Raw genomic sequence first — 18,385 nt, 5'->3', positions numbered from 1 at the left:
GTCTCCCTCCCAGTCCTCAAAAAAGGCGCGCACCTTTCTCACTCCACACCACCGGATCCCTCCTTGCTCCTCAGACACATTGCACGCACTCTGTCAAACACCGCCTTCACCCTGCCCCCCTCCAGCTTTTTACTAGATGACCATGCCATCGTCCATCGCGATGTTTCACATTAGACATCGTATGATGCCAAATTGGTTGACATCGCCCAACCCTAGTCTACCCTATGTTTAAAGTTCCCCCTTAGAATGAGCAAGTTTTAGCTACTTGTGCATTAAAGTGGCGTTCAGAAAAAAACAAAACATACGTGAATAACCTCACCACAAAGTAACATAACCTACTGCCAGGTAGCATTTCAGAAGTGTTATGGCAGAGCAACACAAACAGCACGCGGAAGTATAAATGAACAATTTGGCTCAAGGCAGGGTCAAGAGGGTCACGCTATTTATTTAACGTAGAAGAATAAACCAATCTTAAGAGTTTCTGATTTAAAAGTAGCCTAGAGGGCCGTCTGCTGTTCAAAACTAAACTCCAAATCAATTTCAGAGAGAATAGCAATGCGTTCCAAAAAGACTCTATCCATGAACCAAAAGACATTGATGTATTGTCCTAGATTTATGAACTAGAAAAGTTTGTTTAATTCAACTAAAAAATGTAAAGCAGCAATTATCTTTTACAGTGAAATCATGTTCACAACAGTCTGAAATGTAAGCTTCCTGTCACATAAAGCCCATTTGACACTAAGCGTGTAGCATCTCTCTTTTTTTGGCATCCTTGTTAACACATTAGTTCATTTACACTAGATGCTTCCACACCGGCGACTTCATTAAAAGAGAGGAGAGGGTTTATTCTCTGTTGACGGGTCTCCTGCGTCTGCAGTTTAACAAGCACTTCAACAAGCGTGTTTTTTCCCGCTTGGCAAGCAAAGCTGACGTGACATGGGGGCATGGCAGCATTGACGATTCTATTTTTTAATTTGATAATCGAAATTGAGCATAAATTTCGATGTGACACCCTTAATTCACACACATACACACACACATAGACAGCAACAAACAAGAGAAACACAGCATCACGCTCTCTCATTCACACACATGCTCGCTCGGGAGCGATATTGTTAGACCGCCCACTTTTGTTCACAGTACACCAGTTACCGACCGCTCCTGCGCTTTATTTGGAAATTTATTCCCACGCCTCAAGAAATCTGGTCAGCTGCGGGAATGCATGATGAACACTGCCCCTGTGAACTGTGAAAGCAGATGTTTGTTTTACTTCTCTGTAAACTATGGCTGTTCATTGCTGCTACTACATCTGAAAGTATCTAAAAACCCCATATTTAATAACATGGGTTTACTCCAAGCTTACCTCACGTCTTCAGTCGAGTTTCTGAAATAGATATTACTGTGAGATGATTATAAGAGTCACGTTGAATCAATAAAATCAGTCAAATCCTCCTTAAATTCCTAGGTCTCTTCTTTGGAGTGTATTTTCAGTTTCTGGCTTTTGGAAGAGATTTACTACTGATCACAGAACTGACAAAGCTAATCAGGATTTTGATTTAATTTGGATTTATCATGCAGTACATTGATAAAAATGCCTAATATCAATATATTAGTATTGCATATCCCAGTGCACATAACTGCAATAATATAATCCCTCTCCTGTGTCTCGGTTGTATAATATGCTATAAATCTGCTGTATTAACACTATACTCTGCTCACCGTTACGTACCAGCCTTTAAACAACCAATGCTTGTGGCAGACGGGTTTGTAACAATGCAGGCAGCTCCACGTGGCGTTTCAGAGGAGGTAGGTGTGTGTGCGCATACATACATGATGGATGATTGGACCCAGTGCCTTCATGTTTAATGATATCGTTCTCCTGGGGGATACTGGTGCTGAGGGTGTGGATGTAGCACCGGGTATGCACACTAGGACACGTCTGGCCTTTCTCCCCTCTATTTGAGCCGTGTGGTTACAGCCAGACCACAGCTGCCACAGCTCATCTGCATCTGCACAGGAGAACTCGTGAACAGAGCTGGGCCCCATGGCTTGCTTTTCACACCATCACACCATTGTCTAGCTAGCACATAGTGCAGTAAATGGCAACAAAGCAAGGAATTGCTAGCAGATTGCGTCTGATACCATGCATAGAACTTTGTCATAATGACAGTTATTAGTGGGAAACATTAGGGCTGCACCATACTGGAATAATATGAGATTTCCTGCAGTATAATTTCCCTTGGAAAATGCTACTTTAATTATCAATTATTCATTAAATGGTATTGAAATTAATACATGTTTTACAGAATTAATTAATTCTAATTCAGACACAAAAGGTGCAAACATTTAGGGATCTTTTTTAATGATCTAGTTACGAAGTCTAAAGCGAACAGCGCAAAAACATTTAGGGCGTGTCCGAATCCACTTTGGCTATTTTAAGGACGGAAAAGTATTGTCTGCGTCCTGGTGCATGGTCCAACAGGGTTGTGCTTATTCTCTTAATGAGTTATGGGTGTGTTCTAGGCATAACGTGCATTAAACCAATCAGGGTCTCATCTCACATTCCCTTTAAGAGTCATAGTGGATTTGCTATTTACATGGTGGACTTTGTAATTTGAAAAACCGAATGCTTCACTAGCAAAAAAACAGTTAAACAGACTATCCGCAGCGCGAGGATAAAGAGTGAGCCTCCTCCATTCGGCCTCTTTACTTTAACTCTTCACTCCTTTACTTTTGTGTATAAGGAAACGGTGGAGACTCACTCTGCTAAAGACATCCATTAGCCTGCATATTTAATTAGTTTTTTTTAAGCGCAAAGATTTGTTGCACAGCTATTTCTAAATTCAGTTCTAATTTCCAGCAAATGAATAAATGAACAATTATGATGAAGTGTCATGAATAAACTGAAATAAGCCCCCCGACATGAAGATGGCATGGAGGCAGGGTTATTTATATTTATGTAGAAAATAATTTTTGTAACGTTTTAATCTTTTAAATTTTTTTCATATGTAAATATATTTGTGGATTGCTGAACATCCTGTAAGGATAAAGATAGTAATGCCCCATCTGATTAGTCAAATTTAGATAAACAACTAATGCTTAAAATAAATTATTATTATTATTATTATTCACACGTCTGTGATATGTTAATTGCATTATTTATTCTATTATATTATTTATTCTATTATCTCAACAATGATAATTTTGCAATAAATTGTGCAGCACTAAAAACATCCTCACTTGGGATGCAAAATGGTGATCATTTCATCATCGATATGGAGCATTCGGTCTGCAGCATTCACATAGCAGGATCTGCAATGTCACGTAGTAATCTGCAATTCCCTCTCTGGCTCCTCCACTAACTAACACACACACAAACAAACAAACAAAAAAAAATTACTAATGTTTTGCTTCTCACACCTTCTTTACATACCTGAAACTTGCCTACAGCACTTATTCATTGTTGCTCTTATAGTTGTGTAAATTGCTTCCTTGTCCTCATTTATAAGTCGCTTTGGATAAAAGCGTCTGATAAATGACTAAATGTAAATGTAAGTTGGGATTATAACCAGCCGCCACAGTGGGGTCATCGCAAAGTTTAACCCTAAACCCTAATAGAATGAAAGATTTTCAATTAGATGGTTTTTAAAACCTGTGACTAAGTTTTCAAGCTAATTGTTCATCATTCATTCATTCATTCATTCATTTATTTTCAATCGCTTTTTCGGGGCCGGGTCGTGGGGGCAGCAGTCTTAGGAGAGAACCCCAGACTTCCCTCTCCCCAGACACTTTCTCCAGCACCTCCAAGGGGATCCCGAGGCATTCTCAGGCCAGCCAATAGACATAGTGCCTTCAGCGTGTCCTTGGTCTTCCCCGAGGTCTCCTCCCGGTGGGACATGCATGGAACGCTTCCCTTTGAAGGCGTCCAGAAGGCATCTAAAACAGATGCCTGAGCCATCTCAGCTGACTTCTCTAGAGGTGGAGGAGCAGCGGCTCTACTTCGAGCTCCTCCCGGGTGCCAGAGCTCCTCACCCTATCTATAAGAGTGCGCCCTGCCACCCTGTGAAAGAAACTGATTTCGGCCTCTTGTATCCGAGATCTTATCCTTTCGGTCATGACCCAAAGCTCATGACCATAGGTGAGAGTAGGAACGTAGATTGACCGGTAAATTGAGAGCTTTGCCTTTCGGCTCAGCTCCTTTTTCACCACAACGGACTGGTACATCGACCGCTGCTACCAATTCGCCTTTTAATCTCACGTTTCATTCTTCCCTCACTCATGAACAAAACCTCAAGATACTTGAACTCTTCCACCTGGGATAAGGACTTTCCTCTAACCTGAAAATGGCAAACCACCTTTTTCCATGGGAGCCCCATGGCCTCGGACTTGGAGGTGCTGATTCTCATCCCAGCCACGCCACACTCAGCAATGTATTCATATTTATCAGTGCTTGTCATTTATTGTATTAATTATTATTTGTTTATGGTTTTTTATTGCTTATTATAGTTTGCAGATATTCTTCCCTACAAAATAATTTGAATCAGTCTAAAATTACGCTTTCCAAATAGACGTGTAGGTCATTTTGTGAAATTATATTCAAATCTCAATATAAATTGCAGACAAAAAATATTGCAAAGTAATTTTTTTTTTTGCTAATCTTTGTCTTTTCCTCCTGTCAGATCACATCCCCGAGGACCTGCGGGACCCTTTCTACACAGACCAGTATGAGCAGGAGCACATTAAGCCTCCAGTGATCCGGTTACTGCTGTCCTGTGAGCTGTACTGTCGCGTATGTGCCCTCATTCTCAAAGGAGACCAGGTGGCCTCTCTGCAGTCCCACCAGTCCGTCATCCAGGCCCTATCTCGCAAAGGCATCTATGTCATGGAGGATGATGACACGCCGGTGACAGACTCCGATCTAACCTGTCAGCCAATCAAAATGGTGAGTTCATGAGCATAGCATTCACAACATATTGAGTCATTTTTTGTTTTGGGGTTTGCTGTGAGTACTGTACTACTTTTTGGAGTGCACAGAAAGTTTACAAGTAGGTAGGCAAGGCAAGTTTATTTATATAGCACATTTTATACACGGTGGTAATTCAAAGTGCTTTACATAAACAAGAATAAAAAAGACAAGTATAAGAATAAAAAAATGATTAAAACAGATAAAAATGTGTTAAAGCAGGTTATAAAAGAATACAAAAGAAAAGAAAGACAAAATAGTGCGATCTGTGGGGCGTAGCACAGAGCTCATTTAGCAATGGCACAGCTAAACAAATGTGTTTTCAGTCTTAATTTGAATGTGCCTAATGTTGGAGCACATCTGATCATTTCTGGAAGCTGATTCCAGCAGCGAGGGGCGCAGTTGCTGAAAGACGATTTACCCTGCTTTGACTGAACTCTTGGAATTTCTAGTTTATATGATCCTAAAGATCTGAGTGATCTGTTAGGTTTGTATTTAGTGAGCATTAGGGGTGTCAAAATTAATCGTTTCTTCGGTGCACTTTGATGCAGACGCGGACAATTTGGTATCGGTTCAGTAATAATCATAACCGGTTATTACTGACGTCATTTACCTCATATGCACTCAGTCGCGAGGGAGGCGAGCGCGAGTATTTACAACGCTCTAACTACTTAAAACTCATAAACTATGCACAATTTCACTGTGTGTGTTTGCTGGATCAGTCTTTCACTGAAATATACAGCAAAAGCCCCTATTTCACTGCGATTGAGAGTGAAAGTACTCCATTTCTTTCTTTCTCTCTCTCTCTCTCTCTCTCTCTCTCTCTCTCACACACACACACACACACACTGTGGCCCATTTGATCTGCTGGCATGGCTTTTCTTCCCCTCTCAGCTTTTTTACAGCGTTACTTCTGGATACAGAAACACGAGCATGTGCCTGCAGAGTTTTCTCCACCGCATCTATCATGAATCAGCTATGATCGCCGCTGCTGCCTATCAGTGTCATTCATCTGAAGAGCGCAGCCTGCAAGAGCCAATCGCAACCGTTTTTGTTGAGGGTGTGACCAATCAAAGGAGTGTAAGAGAACTAGACAAGGATCAGAAAGCGAGCTGGATATTTATATTTGTTTATATTATTTGCTAAATGCTCTTGTTGTTTAAAGGGACAGTTTATAGTTTGACTGTTTGTATTAAATGACTGCTGCTGTGAAGAAAATATAAAACTGTGTATGGAAAGCTACGTCAATGCACCATGATGCATCGAGATATCGAATTGAACCGAATCGATGGCTTGATAATCGGAACCGAACCGTGAGACTAGTGTAGGTTCACACCTCTAATGAGCATATCTGTAATGTATTGAGATAATACTTTAAAATATATTCTTAATGTAACTGGGAGTCAGTGTAAAGACCTGAGGACAGGTGTGATGTGCTCTGATTTTCTGGTTCTGATCAGAATCCTGGCTGTAGCGTTCTGAATGAGCTGCAACTGTCTGACTGTCTTTTTGGGAAGGCCAGTGAGGAGTCCGTTACAGTAATCCACCCTGCTGCTGATAAAAACATGAACAAGCTTCTCTAAGTTCTCACTGGAAACAAAGCATCTAACTCTTGCAATGTTTTTGAGATGATAGTGTCACTGTGTTTTGTTTATCTAGATTATTTTCTCTTTGTATTCCCCATAGTACAGTAATATTTAAAATAGGTCCGTAACATTTCTGAGAGAGGACTCCTGTCAGTGTTTTTAGGTGTTACTCATGCTCTGCTGAAAGTAATTAGTTCGTTCCAATAAGTTGCATTTTAATATAATATATAAATGGATGGACTGTGAGGAGAAGAATGCCACCTCAAAATTACTTCAATGAGCATACTGGAATTCATTCAGTAAAAATGTTACCGTTGTAGTTTATGCAGTATGCACATTTTTTTCTTATTGGATCAAATGTTTATCCTACTTAATCCATATTTTTCAAAATTAATGCACGTCTTTGCATTTTTATCAAACATTTGTTTTATGCGATAATCCAAAATGTGCATAAATATAGGTGGATGGAAACATAGCTAGTGTGTTATCCTGAGCAAGAAGGAATAATAGTAAAGTTGGCTTGGCCTGTATTTATAATCAGACAGAAAAAGCCAATGTGACATGGAAACAGTGTTTTGAAGAGATCTTCCTGTTGTAGATATCTCACTGCACGCACTGGAGAAAGCTGATATTGTTGGCATATCCAGCATCTGTCTTTTCCCCTTATGCATTGCCACTGGATTCACCTGTCTAAACAATTAGTGACTTCAGAGGTTGAACTCAAGTAACACAGAGCGGAGTGGATTTCATTGATTGTTTCGGCCAGAGATGTGCTTTCTCCAGTGAATGGCAATCAGTGATGTTGGCGAATCAGCATTGTACACTCACTCGTGCTTTTATCACTTCAAATGCAAATGTTTGTGGTCGAGCCCACACCCTGTGCAGAGTTTAGTACAGTCTGATCCACACAAACCTGCTAGACCAAACACACAAAGGCTTTGTTAGACGTGTAGGAATGGCTTAATGACTTTAAAACGTTTAGGTGTCATTTGTTTGCTTAAACCCCTTTTAAGTGAGAACATGTAGCGTAAATGCCGTTACACTGGCTTTATGTCAACTGCACTTTACACTTTTTTTTTTTTTGAAAGAAATTAATGCTTCTGTTCATTGAGCAAAATGCTTAATATAAGATTACAGTAAAAAAAAATCCCTTTTATTACAGATATTTACTATTTCAAATAATACTTTTTTGTAACCTCAAAGCATTCTGACAGTTATTGTAATTACCATAAATATCTTCACATGAATAAATATATTAAGTGATGATATTATATTCAATGAATGTATATTTTTTTATAAATATACAATATCAAGGTAAAAATATAATGTCTATTAATATTAACAATATTTTATATGTATGTTTTTGATCAAATAAATGCAGCCTTTTGGCCCTTTAAGAATACTTAAAAAATGTAATATCCAAAATATGCAGTGTAATTGAAATATATGAGCAATTCCAGCGTTACGGATGTGACATTTGCTGTAAAAACTCAACATATAAATTCACAGAGAAAGTCTATGTTATCATTATATTGAAACATCTCTTTATAATTTCCAGAACAACTAACCACAGAGTTATAGGATCAGAACAATATCAATCTGTAAACATATTTTGTACTTTAAATGAGAAAAATAAGCATGCGTTATTGGATGTGACCAAAAAAGTCTGCCAGATTATAGTATACAACATACTGTGTAGAAATTTTGTAAATTAAACTGCACAACCCAAATGAAATAATGATAATCAAAAGGATACGAGTTGCTCTCTATAGAACAAAAATGATTGATTTTATTTAATATTTTTGCATTTATGAGCAAAAAGGGTCATTTTGGATTTTATATATTTCTGTTTTGGATGTAAAAGATGTTAAATTGCCACTTGTGTGACTTTGTTAAATCAAATATAATAGTTTAAAAACATTGCTAAAGCACTGTAAAGTACTTGCTTACACAAAAAAACTTTAACTGTTTTATGTATTTTGGTGAAAACATTTTTTTTTGTCATGGCAAGGTTGACGTTTGTATGGAATTGCTCATAATTTATTTTATTGTAGTTACACAAAATGCATTTAATTGGTCATATGTCGATAGAGATTGTGGCATTGTAAAAAAATTAAATAAAATTGCAATATTCATTCATTCATTTCTTTTCGCCTTAGTCCCTTTATTAATCCGGGTCACCACAGCGGAATGAACCGACAACTTATACAGCACGTTTTTCACGCAGCGGATGCCCTTCCAGCTGTAACCCATCTCTGGGAAACATCCATCCACACACACTAATTTACACACACACACACACACACACACACACACACACACACACACACACACACACACACACACACACACACACACACACACACACACACTCATACACTACGGACTATTTAGCCTACCTAATTCACCTGTACCGCATGTCTTTGGACTGTGGAGGAAACCGGAGCACCTGAAGGAAACCCAGGGAGAACATGCAAACTCAACACAGAAACGCCAACTGACCCAGCTAAGGCTCGAAACTGCGACCCAGTGACCTTCTTGCTGTGAGGTGTCAGCACTACCTACTGCGCCACTGCGTCGCCAAAATTGGAATATACTGCAATAAATGCTTTGTAAAAATGTTCTCAGCCTTGCTGAGACTTGTTTTAAAAACATTTAATCTAATGCTTATGTACCTGTTGTTAAAAACTAACGTAGATTGTTGTCTGCTGTTAGAAACTAGCCTAGAGTGCCATTTACTACTTTATAAACTAGCCTAGAGTGCCATCTGCTGTTAGATACTAGCCTAGAGTGCCATTTGCTGTTTACAAATTAGCCTAGAGCACAATCTGCTGTTAAAAACTAGCCAAGAGCGCCATCTGGTGTTAGAAACTAGCCTAGAGTGCCATTTGCTGTTTAAAAATTAGCCTAGAGCATCATTCGCTGTTAGAAACTAGCCTAGAGCGCCATCTGCTGTTAGAAACATGCCTAGAGTGCTACTTGCTGTTTAAAATTAGCCTAGAGTGCCACTTACTGTTTAAAAACTAGCCTAGAGCACCACCTGCTGTTAGAAGCTAGCCTAGAATGCCAATTGCTGTTTAAAAGCAGCCTAGAGTACCATCTGCTTTTAAAATGTTGCACACAGCACCATCTGCTGTTAGAAACTTGCCTAGAGCACCATTTACAGTTTAAAAATTAGCCTAGAGCACCATCTGCTGTTAGAAACTAGCTTGGAGCGGCATTTTCTGTTTAAAAACTAGCCTAGAAAGTCATCTGCTGTTTAAAAACTGGCCTAGAGTGCCATCTGCTGTTAGAAACTAGCCTAGAGCACCATTTACTGTTTAAAAATTAGCCTAGAGCATTCCACCATTAAAAATTAGCCTAGAACATGATCTACTGATCAAAAACAAAGCTCAGAGCTGATTCAAGAGAGAATAGTGATGCATTTATAAAATCTCACTACAAATGCACAATAGATGTCTTGAACCTTTGTTTGCCACAGCTCTAGAATTTTTTATTTATTGTTTTTTTTTTTTTGCAGTATGTTATTGTTATAAAAGTCCTTAACAAAGCTACACATTTGAAAAGAAAGCATTGCTGTCTTTGTTTCTGGCTCATTTGCAACATGCTGGTTCATTGGTCACATTGAGGGTTTTGCATTATGTGACACGGTGTACTCTGTTATATTGCACAAAGTGTTAGATCTAGCAAGTTATCTGCGTATATCATGCAAATCGATGTTCATACTGTGCACTGTACAGTAGAAATGTTGCAGACATGACACAACTAGTGTGATAGTATGCTTTAGTACTCCATTTATCCAGACGGATAAGTATCCGGATTATCCGAGTCCAAAGCCCATCACAGTCCAATCTTATGCCTTATACTTGTCAGACGTCTGACATGCGTATCTGAGAAAAAGCCTCTGTGAAAGTCCGCTGACACTTATTGCCTTGAGTCAGGGATCAGTCTGCTGAGATTGTGCTGACGTGAACTGTGAGCCCGCATGAACATGCCACTGGTTGACTGCTGTTGGGGTTGGCATGGTAACTGAATGAGCTTTGTAAAGCAGTTCATAGTCTCAAGTGCTATTTTGCAATAGGTTATTAAAATAATGAGGTAGTCTGCAGCATTGGAGCCAAGAGTGTTACATAAAGGTTTTTATATTTGACAAATGTGGAATATTGTGATGCATACTTTATCTTGATTCTGCTTTATTTGGCAGATTAATTGGGCTCAGGGTTTTGTTTAAGAGCAGTATGGCCTTCTTTGGGCTAAATCGGATTGGATTATTCCCACAAAGCTGGGTGTGTTGTTCTTACCTTTCTTAGTGTGACGATATGCAACATGCCTAAATATTATAAATTGAGCTTATTATGCTTTTTTTTCTGTTTGTACATAATGTTTTTTGTAATAATCACAGACCTTTTTTGGACCACAAAAAGATGGTATTTTAGGGTGTCACACTACTACATTTACAATTTTACAGATTAGTTTATTATCATTTATTATTAATTTGCCATACATTACGGATTTACTTACATTTTCATCAAATGTATAGGTTTTTCGGTTGATAAAAAAAAAAAAGAAAAAAAAAAGCGCGTTTCTGTTTAATGTACTCGTGTGTAACAGAAATAAAAGGTGTTCTGTGATCATTTTTAGACATATCAGTAGCATTTGTATTAGAATTATGCCATTGAATAGTCTGTAGTCGAGAATCTGATTGAGTCTAAATGGAATATGCACATCAGAATTAAGTCGGAACGCGCACGCGCACAGCCAGAAGCATGCGGCCGGTCAGCATTTGGTCTTATTCGCACACTAAAGCTGGAATTATTATTGCGCCTGGTGCCACATTGCGCACCTCCACTGACCGCGCGCGCACCTCGCGAAACGGACGAGGCGCAGACATCTAAAGTCATCTTAATGTGAGCGCTTTAGGTGTCAAAACATAGTGTTTAGTGATGATTCATAATAACCCTCATTTGTGTAATAAACAAACGAGTTGAGAATCAAAAGACATGTGAAAGAGAAACCATTAAAGAGACAGCGCGCGATGTTGTTTTTATCATTAATCAAACAAAACGAGAAAATCCCTCTCTGCTCTTGACTGAAAGATTTTTGTAGCTTAATTTTATTCTTACTGTGAAGATGCTTAAAGCACAGTTTGTTTCATATTTTTATTTTATTGTATTTATTTATTTTTCCTTTGCAGTGGGGGAAAATAACTGTATGTAAACATTGAAGTCAGAATTATTAGCCCTCCTGAATATTAGCAACCCTTTTACTGCCCAATTTCTGTTTAATGGAAAGAAATTTTTTTTTTTAAAACTTATTTCTGAACATAATAGTTTTGATAACTCATTTCTGATTACTGATTTCTTTTATCTTTGCTATAAAGACAGTACATAACATTTTTCTAAATACAAGCATTAGGATTACAGTGCAATTCAAAGGCTTAATAAGGGTAATTAACCGGTTCATTGTATAACAGTAGTTTCTTCTGCAGACAATCAAAAATATATTGCTTAAGGGGGCTAATAATATTGACCTTTAAAATGGGTTTTAAAATATTTAAACCTGCTTTTATTCTAGCTAAAATAAAACAAATAAGCCTAGAAGAAAAAATATTATAGGAAATACTGTTAAAATTCCTTGCTCTGTTAAACATCATTTAGGAAATATTTATTAAAAAAAGCAAATTCTCAGGAGCGCTAATAATTTTGACTTCAACAGTAATCGTTTTAAATAATCGAGATTACAATTATGACCAAAATAATCGTGATTATGATTTTTCCCAAAATCGAGCAGCCATAATATAAGTTGATAATGCTTCCAGCTTAAAAGAGTATCCTAACAATGGCTTAAGCCACAAAAATTAGAGGGTTTATTAAATAAAAATACTTAAATATCGCTTATTAGCAAAAACAAATGACACAGTGTATTCCAGAAAATAAGTGCAGCAGCGTGACAGTTATTTCTCTTCCGTTTTGTGGCACAGAGTTCCCACATCCCCATGATTGATGCTTTGATGATGGCCTACACCGTGGAGATGATCAGCATTGAGAAGGTCGTGTCCTGCGTGAAGCGTTTCTCCACATTCAGTGCCTCCAAGGAGCTTCCCTTTGACCTCGAGGATGCAATGATCTTCTGGATCAACAAGGTGTGTGCTTCTTCAAACATGCGGCCATTAGTCTTTTCATAATTGTCCGAAACGGCTTGATTTATCATCTGTAATCCTAACAGCTTAAATTTCTTCAAGTTGTAAATTACAGCATTAAATAGTGAATGTTATGCTTGAATAAACATCATGGGTGTTACTTGATGCACTGATCGCTTAGTGTTTTTGTCTAGACCTGTAGGGCCTTTTCCAGATCGTGTCTATTCATGGAGACGTCTGTCAACACGCACTCAGATCCTCTTTATGTAATGTTTTGTAAGTTTCATAACTTTTTTTTTTTTTTGTGCCGCAGGTGAACTTGAAAATGAGGGAGATCACAGAGAAAGAGCACAAATCAAAACAGCATCTGCTGGAATCTCCAAGTCATCAGAAGGTACCAGACATCTCAGCCAAAGTGTTTCATTCATAGATTTTAGCTGTCTTGCTTATCGAGTGCTGTTTATAACTGATTTTAACATCTGTTTTGGTGAATCGCAAGTTTATGTTGCTAAATGCAAGTGTAAATGAGATTACAGAAACAATTAACTTAGTTAAACTGCATTTACATGTTTTACAATTTGGCTTTGCAGAACTTTTTTATGAAGACTTCCCTAGACTGCAAACTATTGCAAATGGACCTGTCAGATGAACGCTGCTCACTGTAATGTTAATTTGCAGGATAACTGTGCTTATCACTGGGTGACAAGTAGGGATGCACCGAAATGAAAATCTTGGCCGAAGCCGAATAATAATGAATTGCTTGGCCGAAGGCCGAATACCGAACGCGGTGTTTTGCATTTTTTTCCTTTTAGTTTGCCAATTTTTTCACCATTACAATAATTAAATAGTAAAAATTAGCTTTTTACTATTTTGTGTTGCTTTTCAGAGAAATAAATCAAATAACAAAAATACTATTTCAAAAATATTTATTTAACACTGAACATTTTTTAACATTCCAGCAGATAATATACAAACAAAGCACAATATAACTTAAAATAAATAAATTAGTAAAATAAAAAAATATTTTTATTTGGCCATCTTTGAAGCCCCACTTCTTGAATAGCTGCTGAAAGAATGTAACTATGTCTACAACAACAAACGTGCATTAAATAGTGCAAAAAATGTGGATGACAACAAATGAATAACTGTCCTAGACATACAGTAAGCCTACTTAGCCTACTTCTTCAGAAAAAGTGGCAGGTTCTTCTTTATGAAAAGTAGTTTCTCTGCTGTCTCACATGAAAGTCGGTTCCTCTTCTCATCGATGACATGAGATGCAGCACTAAACAGTCTCTCGCTGTCGGTGCGCGGCTCATCTGTAGTACGAGCCCGTTTACTCTCGGCGCTGTTTTCATCTCCTGCGCTGTGCACCACCTGACCGTCTCCAACACTTATCGGCTTTCCCAAGTCCAACTCGGCCTGGATCATTTCTCGTGTGCGCAGCTTTTTCACCATATCCAAGTAATGATCTTTATATCGTGGATCAAGCTCAGTCGCGATGCATTTCATAGGTTCTGAGTCCGCCTGACTAAATCGTGCGCTGACAGCTTCTAAGAGCGCACTTTTAGCTGTTTTCACTCCTTGGTCTGTTACAGCGTCTTTGTTTAAAATACGCTTTAGTGCTGCATAAAGCGCGCGCCTCTCACTCTACGCGGGTTACTAGGCTATTTGATCGCGTCATTAAACACGTCATTGTTCGGCAAAATTTATTCGGCCTTTTTACTTATTCGAATTTACTTAACCGAATTATTTCGGTTGCCGAATATTCGGTGCATCCCTAGTGACAAGCTGTTATAATATGCTGAAAGCATTATGTAAATAATATATATATATAATAATTAATCAATACGTCTTATTTCTAAGACAACAACATCAGATGTCATTCCCTCGCTGTAAATGCTAGTGCTTCCGTATTTTTCTGCAACATTGCTGCGTCCGCATCTTGATTGTTTAAAAACATGGTAATTCGTCTATATGTCGGCGCAGATAACCACTAGGCTATTGGCGCTGACCACTGGAGCATTTTAAAGCCACGATTAATCAGCGGATCGGTCGCATGTCAGCTTATAGGCAAACCAGGTGATTGACGTGACTTCGAAATGCTCCAGTGTCCCTGTGTTTACACTCAGTAAACTGCGGGGAGTTCAGTGAACTGATGACCTTCACGGCCAATCAAAGTCATTTTTGTTGAGCATGTGATCACAATAGACAAACAGCAGTGTTTAAGGGTGCTTTCACACCTACACTTTTGTTTCGGAACCTGTCTCGTTTGTCCAGTTAGCAAGGTTCGTTTGGCATATGTGAAACCACCAATCGCTCTCGAATCGGCGCCAAATCAATCGCTCCGAGATCGCTTGAATGAGGTGGTCTCAGCTCGATTGAAACGAACTCTGGAGCAGATCTATTGCAGTGAGAAAGCAATCCGATCTGAGCGTGGTTATATCACTGTGTTTTATGGATGTGTAATAGGCATACGGCTATATGAAGAGAGAATTATGAGTAGGACGGGAAGTTTCGCAAGCCTCCGGATGCCCGCAAACGAATGATAATCTCCCGGTAATCTTGCGTCTCCCTCCCGGTCCTCAAAAAGGCTAAGTCGCGCACCCTTCTCACCCCTCCCCACCGCTTCTCTCCTCACTCTTCAGACACGTTGCACGCACCTTGTCAAACACCACCAAACCACCACCTCTCCTGACAGTTGAGTGGGACTCTGCAAAATAAACCCTGACACTCTGACCAATGTGAGGAGAGTTTACTCAAATGTGTCTTGTTTTAGCTCTTTTGGTCCGATTAGAAACTTTGCAATGTGAAAGCGAACCACACCAAGAGCAAAGAGCAACAATGTAACATTTGTAATCTCTGTTTCGGAACAACTGAATCAATTCACAGGTGTGAAAGCACCCTAAGAATGCGCTCAACACACTCAGATGTTAGCGGGAAATGGGCGTTTTAAAAATTTCAGTATCGAGTGGTACCGAATTCCAGTATCGTGACAAACCTAATGTTTTGTAATATGTTGGTCTATGTATCGACTTGTTATCAACTTGAAAATATAATAATTAAATAATATGAAAGTTAATTTAAATGTAACTTTAGATTTATCCACATTTCGGCTAAACTTTTGAATTATTTATTTCATTTTTTTTTTGTAGAGGTACAAACAAGCTCAATAAGTTTGTATGATAAATTGTAAGTTCCATTGTTCTGTTTTCATGCAGGCCTTGTTTCTTAATTTGAACTGTTCAATGGAGATGTGTTTGACACTGACCCCTTTATGTAATCAAACTTGATTGTTAATACCAGGTGTAAACATGATCTCACATGTAAACTAAACTGACAGGAACTGAACAGATGATACTAACAACTACAACGACAACCTAATGTCTACAGTGGCATCACTCCTTGTGTTTCTCCACTAACCTCATAGCAGAGTCACATCTGTCTGCTCTATTTCTTTCCTGACTTTACATCCCTCTCTGCTCTTCCCCGTCTCTTTCCCTCTAACCTCCTCCCTCGCTACTGGGATAGTCTCCCTCAAAATGGTATTGGAAACTAGTACCTGTAAGTTGGCTGTGAGTGCTTCCTCTCCACTGCACGACTAATATGTGTCACTCCCAATGTACACCATCACCACTCAGGCCACGCTTTTCTCTAATCAGCGCACACTGGGAGACGCTGCAGTCCAGTAGCTCACGCTGTAATCGCACAAAATGATCTTTGAGCACATGCAGTTATGAGCTGACACATACCGCTAAGCGTATTTGTGTGTGTGTGTGTGTGTTTGAGTCTAACTTCAGCTTTGGTCTTCTCATCTCTTGCAGTCATTTCCATCTTCATGTGTCTATTTCTGGTCTGTCTCTCGACTGTGTCTGTCCTTCAGCCTGATTTTAAAGGGATAGTTCACCTAAAAATTGAATTTTCTTTCTGGCATTTACTCACGCTTCTCTTGTTTCAAACCTGTTTGAGTTTCTTTTTTCTGTCAACGCAGAAAGAAGATATTTAGATGATTTCTAGCATTCTTCAAAATGTCTTCTTTTGAAGCTAAAAAAAGAAACTCAAAGCAGGGCTGCACGATATTGGAAAAAACTGACAATGCAATAATTAGTTTTTCTGCGATTTACACTCACCAGCCCCTTTATTAGGTATACCTTACAAATACCACGGTTGACGCTCTTTTGCCTTCAGAACTTTAATCCGTCATGGCATAGATTCAACAAGTTACTGGAAAGATACTGGTCCATATTGACATCATATCATCACACAGTTGTTGCAGATTTTTCGGCTGCACATCCATGATTCAAATCTCCCGTTCCACCAAATGCCAATGGTCCCCTATTGGATTGAGATCTGGTGACTGTGAAGGTCATTTGAGTACAGTGAACTCATTGTCATATTCCAGAAACCAGTTCATGTTCAAGCTCAAACCAGTCTGGCCATTCTCCTCTGACCTCTGGCATCAACAAGGCATTTGTGCCCACAGAAGAGCCGCTCACTGGATATATTCTCTTTTTTAAACCATTCTCTGTAAACCCTTGAGATGGTTGTGTGTGAAAATCCCAGTAGATCAGCAGTTTCTGAAAAACTCAGACCAGCCCGTCTGGCAGCAACAACCATGCCACGTTCAAAGTCACTTTAATCCCCTTCTATCCCATTCTGATGCTCGTTTTGAATTTTGAATGTGATTATCTGATTAGAAATTTGCGTTAACAAGCAGTTGGACAGGTGTACCTAATAAAGTGGGTATACAATTTTGTTGTGATTTCATAAGTTTATTCACTTTAAATAACTCCATAAGTCATGACTTGTTGAGAGTGTGTTCATTATAAAGCATAATAAACAAATTACAAGCATAAATTAATACAAAAGAACAAAGAGACAATTGAAATAGACAGTGCTTTGTGTTGTTCTGGAATTTCAAAGTGTTGAGTTAAAATGTAAAATGACGATGCAATCAAATGCAAAATAACAGTGTATAGTCTTCATTGCAATAAAAAAAATTAATCTTTGTTAAAGCTACAGATTTTATAACTACTTGTGCCGAGCCTAGCTTGAAACTGTATAGTCACATGTCTTAAAATAAATTTGTTCACTGTAGGTGGTTAAACTAAGGGTTGTTATGATTGCAGTTAAACTATTTCCTGGTTAATTCTTATCACCACTCAAAGTGGCAGTTTCTGTGATGTGACTGTTTTCACATTGCGATAACAATGCTGAAACTATATATTGTGCAGCCCTAACTCAAAGGTTTACAACCGCTTAAGTGTGAGTGAATGTTTAGTATGTTATCATTTTTGGGCGAACTGTCTTTTTAAGTCTGAACTGGCCCACTGCATGCTGGAGCCTATGGGGTTTCATGAGTGGAACAGAGATACTCTGTCTCCATTTTGCCGCTTTTTTATATTTTGATCTGTTTAGGAATGTATAGTATGTGCACAATTGATTTAGCACATTCACAAGATCACAATTATGGCTGCTGTGATTTATGTAGAGGATGTTCTGTTATGTAGAGGGATTTTCTTGCATTTGCTTATTTATTTGTTTATTTTGTAGTGGTCAACTGATATATTGCCAAGGCTGCTCTGTATGATGCTGATATTTGTCATTTTGTTTACGTTATTTTTGATGGATATTTTTCATTAATGACATGCAGAAGGCAAATCTTTTGTTCACATGCTGTCAACATGGCCTGGACTGTTG

At 38.5% G+C, this 18,385-nt stretch overlaps 1 protein-coding gene across 5 annotated transcripts in view; it reads left to right on the top strand.

The window, feature by feature from the left end:
• Positions 1–18,385, top strand: part of camsap1b (calmodulin regulated spectrin-associated protein 1b) — a 48,164-nt gene that overhangs the window by 9,928 nt on the left and 19,851 nt on the right. For 4 of the 5 annotated variants that reach the window (XM_068221223.2, XM_005168648.6, XM_073950542.1 and 1 more), the window contains exons 3-5: positions 4,680–4,942; positions 12,530–12,691; positions 13,002–13,082. In XM_068221223.2, the coding sequence (XP_068077324.2) occupies positions 4,680–4,942; positions 12,530–12,691; positions 13,002–13,082 (506 nt within the window). 5 annotated transcript variants of the gene reach the window in all.

This window comes from Danio rerio, chromosome 5 (assembly GCF_049306965.1).
Source record: "Danio rerio strain Tuebingen ecotype United States chromosome 5, GRCz12tu, whole genome shotgun sequence".
Taxonomy (NCBI): domain Eukaryota; kingdom Metazoa; phylum Chordata; class Actinopteri; order Cypriniformes; family Danionidae; genus Danio; species Danio rerio.
The sequence above is the reverse complement of the archived record's forward strand: the minus strand, read 5'-3'. Positions and strand labels throughout refer to the sequence as shown.